Raw genomic sequence first — 10,300 nt, 5'->3', positions numbered from 1 at the left:
GTGGGAGGGACGGCCACTACCTTGGCTGCGGGGTGGCTTGAAGGAGCAGAGTGGGGCCGGCATTGGGTCCTCTTGTTCCACCTGCGTGTGGGACCTGCGTGTGTCCCCTCAGCTGCTCCTGGTGCACTTTTTCCCCCAAGCTGGGGCCAGGAGGGAGAAGCTGCTGTCGTGGACCTTGTAGGTGTCTGCCACCAAGCCTTGGCATGCAGCCTGGAGTGGGCAGGGTGGTCCTTCAGGCTTGGGTGCCTCCACCTCCTCCTCCTCTTCAGAGACCTGCCCCATGGGGCAGAAGGCTCTTATGGCGCTGCCTTTTGTGGCCAGTGTAGCACCTGATCTCTTGCCTTGAGACCTGCTCTGCCACTCCTCTGAGAATTTTACATCTGCATCACTTTAATAAAGATCATTCCTGCAAATATTTAACATCTGCATTTCTTCAATAAAGGTTTGAGTTTATTTTAAGCTATTGTCATTGCTTGGTGTCAGTGGCACCTGTGCTGCTCTTAGCCAGGGGAGGCAAGCACAGGGATGGGTCTCAGCACCACCACTGACTCTCCAAGATGCAGCACCTGGCTGAACAGCCATCGTTTCTGTAGTCGATGGTGGAGAGAGGTATCGGCATCAGTAGGTGAGGGTATCTGGACTGCCGTATTCTTGGCTGCTGGCTTGAGTGACTTTGGCTGAACTCTTGAACTTTTCTTGCCCTCTAGTCCTTGCCCTAAAAATGGATGTAATGCTTGTGTGGTGGCCAGCTGACTTCGGTGGAAGCTCCTGAAGCGCTGCGGGGGTAGCCAAAGCCAACGCCCCCAGCCCACAGAGCGTGAGGAGTCCTGACACGGCCTGGCGGCTGCTCGTCCAGGGCCGCCTCGCCTTTATCAGCTCTCTTGCTGCTTGTGCTCTTTTCCTGGCCTGTCCTTTCACCAGCAGAAATGCGGAAAAACCAGTTCTGTGGTTAACTGCTGCACTTCCCTCCACGCCCATGGGGCAGGTCTCCTTCTCCTCACTTGCAGTCTGGGTGCACTTCAGCCTCCAGCCTCTTCGTCCCTGCCTGCGCTCAGCCGGCTCAGGTGCGCCGTCAGGCCTCCACACCTTCCATTAACTTTACAGCTTCTCCTGCCTTCCCCTTTTTCCTCTGTCTGCAAGAGCTTCTGGCGCTCTGGTGGCTCCTTCTCCCTTGGGCAACCCAGCGGGTTGGCCCACAGGTGCAGAAGGTGCAGGCAGCTGCCCTCCTGGCCCTGCCCTACCCAGAGGGATAGCATTTGGACTTGATGGCTGGAGGCAACGAGAGGAGCATGAAGGCCCTCAAGGAGGTGTGGAGAAGAGCGGAAAATTCTTTGTGCGCAGACTGCGGGAAGCCAGGTGAGTCCCCAAGGGCTGCTGGAGGAAGAGTCAGAAGCAGGGAGCCGGGGCTGGTCTCTATCAGCAGTTTGGTGCGGGCTATCTGACTGCACAGGAGCCTGGGGCAGAAAGGGAGGAGGGGCATTGCTCTTTCTGGATATTTGCTTCCTCTCCCTGGAGGTGAGTAGGCAAGGAAGGAAGGAGATGTTGCCACAGCACTGGTGGGAAAAAGGACAGGGACATGGTAGTGCCAGATGAGCAGGGGCTGTGTAGCTGCAGCGCTGTGGGTTGTAGTCGTGTCAGATCTCAAATACAAATCAAGGTCATGCCCAGTCAGGACCTGACAGGAAAGCTCCTGGTGAAATCCTAACTGCTCCAGAAAGAAGGCATGATTCAGGAGGGCATTGTCTCCTCCGTGACTCAGCTATGAGCTGACAACCTGCCACAGGCACCTCAAGAGATTTCTTTTACTGAAGGGCTTGCCCTCTCGAAAGGGTGTCCAGTTTGAGGTCCTACAGGCGCTGCTAAAAACACCCATCGTACTCCTCCCAAAAGGGACATGTGGAACATACCACCCAAGCCAAATTAAGACCGGGCTAATTAGTACCATTTTACCTTCTTAAATTCTCCCTGGAGAATTTTGGATTCAAGGCTGCTTTCCACTTCCAGAGCTAAATACTGTTGGGGGTTTGCTGTGTTGCACTAAATAGCTCCTGGCATCTTTTCCCAGAGGTGGTTTAAGTTTCATCTTGGGTGACCCTTTATGCAAAGGGAATTCGCAGAGCACTTCGGAGTTTTTCAAGGTTCAGGTCAATAGGGATTCAGATGAAGTGGTTGAAGCAGGGGGAACATAGCATAATGGCTATGCTTTTTCCTGCCTGTACCTTGGGTGTTAATTAATCAGCTTAGATGAAACTGTGATCACCCAGCTCTCTGTTTCTCCAGACTATGTTCTCAGTTGAGGTGTAGCTTCCAGGGGAATGTACCACCTGTAGTCATACCCTTTTTTATACCCTCAGATCCTGACTGGGCATCCTCTACTTTGGGTGTCTTTATATGCCTCAGCTGCTCAGGAATTCACCGCAACATCCCTAGCATCAGCAAAGTCAAATCCCTGAAGATGGACCACTGGGACGATGCTCAGGTGCAGGTGAGATCTTTATCCCCGGTAGTGTGTCAGGTGGGTTGGGTCTAGGCCATACACTAACATGTCCTGGGAAAATCAGCCCTTTGGCCTCACAGAGTTGGAGATTGAATCTGATACGTAGTCCCTTTGCTACTCGTGCTCTGGACACTTAAGCGAGGGTAACTCCCCATAACCCACTGGGAGGGATGATGCACTTGCCTTATGTGTCTCCCCATGTCCTGTTACTTTATGGGAAATGCAGAGCTCTTGCAATGTATCTTGCCAAGGCTCAGGGTCTCTGTCTCTCCAGATTACTCATTTCCCACTCGCCAGCACCATCCAGCCTCAATGTCTCCTCTTGGTTTCAGCAGTCCGAGGGGAAAATCTTGGGCAATTCCATGCTCCAACAAGAGTTTCCAGATATAATGTGATCTCTTGAGAAAAATGGCATTTATGGGAACTTGACTTCTCCCCATTATACCCCCCCAACCCACTAATCTTCAGGGGACTGAAAAAATTTTCCAGAGATCCAAATAAAATAATCTGTATCTCACTGGTCTTTGGAGAGGAGCAAAGAGATTTGGAATGTCCTCCCAGATGGCATTGCAGAGCTGTCATTGAACTCGGTCTCCGCAGAGATGTGGGGCATGGCAGCAAATCCACTCAATGTGTGTGTACCCAGCCCCACAGAAGTGACATTTATGACATTCTGTTGATTCAGGTGCAATCAGTGTAATTTCTGAGAGTAGACAAGACCTTTGAGACCCACCTTTCTGTAGCCAGACTTTGCTGGGATGTTGCAATGGACAGGAAAGAGAATGCTCCATTAGAGCTCAACGTGCATCTAGCCCTGTAGTGGGTCAGGAAAGAAAAAACCCAACATGAGTCTGCATCAAAGGAAAGGCACTAACTCTCTCTCTAACTCTGCAGTTTCTGGCCAAGCATGGGAATGCTGTGACTAAAGCCACATACGAAGCTCACATCCCTATTTACTATTACCAGCCAACCTACAATGACTGCCAGTAAGTTGCTGCATACAGAAGAAAAGGGGGAAGGGCAGTTCTGGGTTCCTCTAGGTTGTTTCTGAGCTACCTGTCACCTCTCTCCCCAGAGTGCTGAGAGAACAGTGGATACGGGCCAAATATGAACGCAAAGAGTTCACTGAGCCGGGAAAACAGTTGCCATATTCTGATGGTAAGAGCAAAGCACAGCACCAAAATATCCTGCCTGTTGCCTTTGTTGGAAGCTTTTGAGCACCGTGAGGAGAAAGCTTATAGTGTCATTGTTGCAAATCCCACATGTACTCCTGAGAACCCAACTGGTACTTACAGGGCATTATTTTGGGGGAGTTTAAATTGTGGGCAGCGTAGGTTAGCACTGCCACAGGTTGCTTCCAAGCTTGGTATTACCAGCTGGCATTTTTCAAAGGCATTTGCTGTCCTGGCGGAGCCAGGAAGTAAGGAATTTCTGTCCAGCTGCATGCTACCCTCTCCAACCACAGCAGTTGTCACTGCCAGTGCTGTGACACAAGGTGCTGGAGCCCAAGGGCCTGCAGAGTCAAGTGGGAAGAATTCTGGTCCCATGCCAAGGTCTGTGTGGGCCAGGACTCTGGTGTTCACCAGAGAGACGGCTCTCATGCTGTCAGAGGCAGTAGTGGGAGCCGGACTAGGAGGTGGGAAGCATCTGGGAATGTCTTTTGGTGACCGTTTATCTGGGCTGCAAACCCAGGAATACCACCATCTTCAGCTGTAAGTCAGAAGTGAGACCTCTCCTTCTCAGGTGTTTGTTCTCAGCCATAGTCCATCTCAGCTTTATCCCAGAGGTGTGGCTGGGACCCCAGGCTGCATGCAGCTCTCTGATGCCTACCGTGACTGTGGGGTAATGCTCTCAAAAGTGGCCTTTCTGCTCCTAGGGGTGAAGGAAGGCATCCTCTGGAAGCGAGGCCGAGACAACGGGCAGTTCCTACCCCGCAAGTTCCTCTTGTCTGAGAGAGAGGGATGTCTGAAGTATTTCACCAAGCAGGATGTGAGTATGGTGGTCAACTCCCACCTCAGTACATACCAGGGCAGCGGAGTCGGGTCACGGAGATGTTTCTATTTCCTACGCATGTTTCTGAGGTTTCCTTGCTCATCCCAGGCCAGGGATGATAACAGAAACATGTCACTGAGGAGAGGGGTCCCCTTCCTACTGTCAGGTTGACATTTTCCCCACATCCTCCCTTTGTGCTTCCCTACAACCTTCCCTCACTGCTGATAAAAGGGCTGATCTTTCACTTCACCCCTATCCATTTGCCTGGCTGTGTAATCCTGCACCATCCCTGGAAACAGCCTCGCCCCACTGTGAGCCAAGTTGGCAAAAACCTGTTGTTTGGTTTGTTTTGAGGAGGACTACTCTCCTGCTAGTTCATCTCCCTGAAATGAATGGGGCAAGTGCTAGTATACTGTTGCAAGGGAGGAAATGGCTTAGGGTAGGGAGGAGCAGGAGGGGGGTCTTTCCTTTTGGGGTCAGTTAGCCTTTAGACTGGCTCAGCTATAAAGTCAGATGCACTCTTAATGTCTCACTGGCAGTTCCATAGTAGGCACACTCAAATCTAAACTGGAGGGGCTGGGCCACTGGGCTTGAACACGCCACATAGTGAAGGGGATGTGTGCTACAACAGTTCTGTTGAGAAGGGGCAGTTATTACCTTTTAACACCCTCTGACCTTGCCTTACTCCACTAAGTCAGCTCAGGTCTCTTTCCCACTAGGATTGCTCATGCATGACCAATGCCATTCTGTTTTCAGGCCAAAGAACCCAAAATCAATGTTAAAATAGATGTCATCAATGCTACATTCCAGCCAGCGAAGATTGGGAACCCCAATGGCCTGCAGCTCACCTATCTCAAAGACAACAAGACCCGGAATATATTTGTTTACCATGAAAGTGGAAAGGTATCTTGTTTTAACATCAAACACTGCAAAGCAATTGAGGTGATTTGAGAAGCTGCTGGTATTAAATAGTCTGAAGCATGGGTAGGATGGGGTGTGCATGTGTGAGTTGCTGTAGGTAACAGGGTGGGGGTTCTGGCTCTGTGTTTGTCTGTGAGAGAGTTTTGCTGCAGGGAGCAGGGCAGGAGCACTGGCTGAGTTGGTTTGTGTGGGAGGGGCTGCCGTAGAAGATGTGCAGATGTGCTGCCTGTGCATGTGGGGAATGGGGCAGCCGTGCTGGGTGTGTGTTTGTGTGAAGGAGATGCTGTAGGTGCTGGCGAGGGCGAACTGGTTGTGTTTGTAGTTAATGTAGGGTTGGGTGCAGCTGAGTGAATTTAGATGGCTCACTGTTGCTCTGGCTAAGCTTTCTGTCTTGTCCTTTTCTGTTCTCAGGAGGTAGTGGACTGGTTCAATGCTATTCGCTCTGTGCAGTTCCATTATCTGAAGGTAGCATTTCCCATTGCCAGCGATAATGAGGTAAGGCAGCACTAGAGCACGGTGCTGAGTCTCCCGCTGGTACTCGTTTATGTGATAAAAGAGCCCATTAGTTACTATTAGATCCCCAGGTACAGAAGTGGAAATTGCAGAGATGTTTAGATAGAGGGATGAGAAAGTGCGTGTAAAAGCCCCTGCAATGGCCAGAGAACAACCGCTCTCTGCTGTTTCTGGGCACTTTGGAGACAGAAATGACTCCTGGCTAGGCAGTTCTGCAAATGTGAATTTGAAAGGCAGCTGAATTTGGGGGAATAGAAGGAAGGGTGGGGGGTGAAAGCAAATAGCAAAGAAATGTGGCTAAGTGAATGTTACTCTTGCCTTTTTGTCAGATTAAAAATCGGCTGACAAGAAACTTCCTGAAGGAGGGATACATGGAGAAGACTGGTCCCAAGGTGAGCTGCTGTGAGAGAAAAAAAATCTATCAGGGACCTGCCAGAGAGCCACTGACCTTCCCTACTTCAATGTTTTTCTCCTGCTGTTTCCCCATTCCCCCCTGACTCTTTAGACACCCGTGGGAACAGTGTGTGTGCACCAAGGGAGGGGAGAATAAAAGGAAGGGGAAGGACACATGTGAAAGTAGATGAAGCCAGAGTCACTGCTTTCTCCCAGAACAACAGATCTCTCTGCATGTGTCTGTGTGTGCGTGACCTTACAGGTACTTAGCGTCTAGATTTCTCCTGTCTCAACTCTGGGGTCCTTCACTGAAGTCCAAGAGTTGGGGACAGCAGTTGGGACTGAAAAACCCGATACTGATCCCCACTCTCAGCTCAGAAAGGGTGAGGAGGAGGTTGCTGTTAAAGCTGGGCCTTGGTTCAAGTGGTTGGGATGAATTTTGGGTATCCATTCGCACTGCTTGCGGCAGAGGGCACTGTCCCCTTACATATGTCACCTCTTCCCTTCACAGCAGAGAGAGGCTTTTAAGAAGCGCTGGTTCACGCTGGATCACCGCAGGCTCATGTACTTCAAGGACCCTTTGGTGAGGGGGATATCTGACCTCTGGCAGCTGCGGGCCACAGTGCTGAGGGCAGGGCCAAAGCACAACCAGAGTCTTTGCTCTGCAGTAAGGGAGGCTTGCAGGTTCCCCAGCTGCTCTGAATGGACCGTGGGTCTTCCCCTTTCCATCCCACTTAGTTCATCGCATGCTTTCTGTGTTTGTTTCACTGCCTCCAGACAATGGGAAGAGGGAGGGCAGCAGTGTAAAGGTGGTGATGGGGAGGAGAGTGACTTGGTGGGGTGACATGGAGAGACAGGAGCAGCAGTTCCTTTCTCAGACCTTTTGACATCTATGCTCTTAAATTTTCCTTTCTGCCGCTGCCTTTGAGCATAGCCTCCCTGCTCTTCTGAATCCCCTGACCACCTTCAAAGCTTTTTGCTGCTACATTCCTGGTCCTCACTTGCTCTTCTCCTGTGCTTGGGTGCACTGCTGTTATTCCCTGGTTCTTCTGGGATTCCGTAAATCCCTCTCTTTCCTTCCTGATGTGCAGGATGCGTTTGCTAAGGGTGAGGTATTTGTGGGCAGCAGAGAGAATGGCTATAGCGTCCAGAAGGGATTGCCTTCGGGGACACAGGGCAACTTCTCTTGGCACTATGGCCTCACCATTGTCACCCCCGACCGGGAATACCTCTTCACCTGCGAGACAGAGACGGACCAGCTGGACTGGATCGCAGCCTTCACTAGCGTCATCAACCAGGCCATGACACCACAGGAATATGCAAGTAAGTGCCTGGATGCTGTTTCCTTCCCCTCCTGCCACTCCAGTTCAGGGTATTGCCCTAATGCACCACGTTTTTCCTTCACTACAGTTGAAGCCTACTTCAAGTTTAAATCCTAGGAAGCCATGCGGGAACCTCGCTATGACTCGACTCTACCTGGTCCTGTTGGGTGGGCTGTCAGGAAAGGAGAGGAGATCATCAGAGAAACACAGTGCTCTTGAAGCACTCTTTGAAGCACTTTTTTCCCCCATAGACGGTCCACTTTTTCTGGGGGCCAAATTAAGCTGTTTCCTTTGAAGTGCACAATTTTGTGAGTCTGAATCCGCAGTGCAACCTGTCACTGTTAAATTGCTGTGACCTGACTGGATGCTGGCAGGCCTTGCCTGTCAATTGGGCCTTGAAAACTTGGCACTTGCTGTGTTGGACATGGGACCTAGGACATGGGACTCCTGCATGAAACTGCAGACAGCCACCTACCTTACGCAAGAAAACAGCTGCCTGGCTCAAGCTACACCCCAGTGGGTTGCAGGGGCTGCTGGACTAGGAGAGACTGTTCCTATACAAGAAACGTCTTCTCTGCTGGTGACAGAGATGTGAAACATCTAGATACTTGATCAGTTGGAGCTGTAGTTGAGAAAAGTCACTTAAAAGATGTAATCTAACAGCCAAATTTGAGGCCTGTTTCCTCCTGCCGTGCACGGGCTTGAAAACTTTCTTCAGACCACATTTTTGTAGAGACCTTCCTCCGATTCCTACAGAGAAGATTAAGAGATCCGCCTAAAACCAATGTGTGTGTATACATGTGTGTATGTGGATAATGCGTGTGTGTGTGTGTGTTTGCACATAACAAAAAGTGGTGGGAAATGCAATACTGCCTTAGCGAAGATGCTGTGAGGGATATTCATGCCACTGAAGTTCAGCTGTCAAATTTGAGTCTCTAGTCAAACCAATGGAGAGAGGTTGGGTCCTGCAGAGAGCAGCTTATGGCATGTCTGATACAGAGTTCAGACTCTCTGTTGTCTTTACTAGAGCCTAGGAGTTGATGTCTGAAGATAGTAATACATGGATCTCTGCTCCCTCATTCTCTGTGTGTCAAAAGCCTGGCATTTTCATTCTGCCCTATACATTACATATGTATATATTGTATATCATATATATATAAAATTTTATGCAGTAGTATATCAGGGAAGTCTGTATGTTCATGTCCTTCTAGTAACAGTTAGCTCTGACCACTAAATCAACCCATGATTCATATCTTAAAGATCATCTCTTAAAGCTCTCCTGGGAGAGCTGTGTTCTGCTGAGTTCTGTTGATGACTGTAGTAGCTGATGTGTCTGCAGTTTTACACAGGCAGTGTGAGAGTAGGCATCTCATGTGTTAAAGGGAGCTAACTGGAATTAATGAGGCAACCAGTATTTTAATTAGCTCCTAAAGAAATGAATTAAAAAATCCCACTGTAATTTATTCTAACTTCCTAAATGAGCTGAGCTGCTAACTGCTAAGGCATGAGGTCATTTCTTGAAAAGAAGCACAGATATTCAGAGCAAGGAGCCATGGCTATTCATTGCATTTTCTGGGGCACGTGGACTGTGAATCTTCCCATCAGAGCCAAATGGGCAAAGTCATGGTCCCCCTCTGCTTCTCTGGGGACCCCTCTCTGTGCCGAGACCACCACAACCAGTTGGGAGCATCAACTTCCTGGATGAGAAGCAGCATCACTCATTCTGCTGCCATGGCACAATGGAGCATTCCATCCAAAAGTATATTTTCACTGCAGTTTGCTGATCTCTCCCAGTTAGGAGCATGACTGTCCTAAAAACCGAAAGCCATTGCAAAGCTTGTGTTCCAAAATGAAGTGCCTTTCGGTTCTGATAACATGAAAATGGGGCAGTCCATTAAAACAAAGCTCAAGCCCCATCCCAATAACCTGCACGTTCTGTTCTCCCCTGGGAAGAGAGTAGGGAGAGTGACCGAGACATGCCAAGAGCTGACGGAGATAACCCAGAGGGAGGCCTCTCAAGTTGCCTCCATCAATGCCCTGTGCGCTATACACCCACTCCATTGGCACGGTCACCCTGAAGCTGTTGCTGTGGCATCCAGCACGTTGCTCAGGAAGGTGCTTGGATCCTACTGCAGCGAGGGCAGTACTGATGGGATGCTTCCTTCTCATGTTTGCTGCTGAATTATTGCTGCTGGAGATGAGTGGAGGTATTTGACTCAGCCACAACTAAGCTAATACACTGACAATGCAAAAGTGTGTGGCTGGAGTGGCCTGAAAACCCCTGTGAACGAACAGCCGGGCACACTTAGTAATGGCGCATCTGTCTGCTCTGCAAATTCTGTCCCACCGTGCCTGTTCCCTGAGACGAATGAAGCTCAGATGTGGGTGAAGAAAGAGCAGGATAACATTGGGTGCAGAAGTGTGAGGGCATAGGTGTCATGCAGTGATGGCCCGCTAGAAGGCAATGATGCCTACCTAACAAGCTTCTGATCCCTGCTCTGAGGTGAGGCAGCAGGTCCTGAGGGTTCGAGGGAAGGAGGGGGAAAGCTTAGAGAAGGAGGATGGTCTTTGGGGATTCTAAAATACCCAGCCCTTTGAGTTTCTAGGAGCTTGCTGATTACAGGGGGACAAGGGTGGAACAGGGCCCGGTCATAGAAAATGT

At 50.0% G+C, this 10,300-nt stretch overlaps 1 protein-coding gene across 1 annotated transcript; it reads left to right on the top strand.

The window, feature by feature from the left end:
* Positions 1 to 1,265: 1,265 nt before the first annotated feature.
* ADAP1 (ArfGAP with dual PH domains 1) lies at positions 1,266 to 7,771 on the top strand. The gene is made up of 11 exons (XM_009584706.1): positions 1,266 to 1,356; positions 2,355 to 2,485; positions 3,392 to 3,483; positions 3,573 to 3,655; positions 4,374 to 4,486; positions 5,246 to 5,392; positions 5,822 to 5,905; positions 6,253 to 6,315; positions 6,828 to 6,899; positions 7,408 to 7,639; positions 7,727 to 7,771. Exons 1-11 carry the CDS (start codon positions 1,266 to 1,268, stop codon positions 7,753 to 7,755), a joined length of 1,137 nt encoding a protein of 378 aa, XP_009583001.1. The 3' UTR covers positions 7,756 to 7,771.
* The last annotated feature ends 2,529 nt before the right edge of the window (positions 7,772 to 10,300 follow it).

This window comes from Fulmarus glacialis, unplaced genomic scaffold (genome assembly GCF_000690835.1).
Source record: "Fulmarus glacialis isolate BGI_N327 unplaced genomic scaffold, ASM69083v1 scaffold30169, whole genome shotgun sequence".
Lineage (NCBI taxonomy): Eukaryota > Metazoa > Chordata > Aves > Procellariiformes > Procellariidae > Fulmarus > Fulmarus glacialis.
Note: the sequence above shows the minus strand (reverse complement) of the source record. Positions and strands in the feature narration are given on the sequence as shown.

Bases quoted from the DNA above. Each gene is read 5' to 3' on its own strand.
- ADAP1 (XM_009584706.1), top strand. From the start codon at position 1,266: ATGGCTGGAGGCAACGAGAGGAGCATGAAGGCCCTCAAGGAGGTGTGG. The intron at 2,486-3,391 runs GTGAGATCTTTA...CTAACTCTGCAG, and splicing joins GGGACGATGCTCAGGTGCAG to TTTCTGGCCAAGCATGGGAA. The intron at 5,906-6,252 runs GTAAGGCAGCAC...CCTTTTTGTCAG, and splicing joins CCATTGCCAGCGATAATGAG to ATTAAAAATCGGCTGACAAG.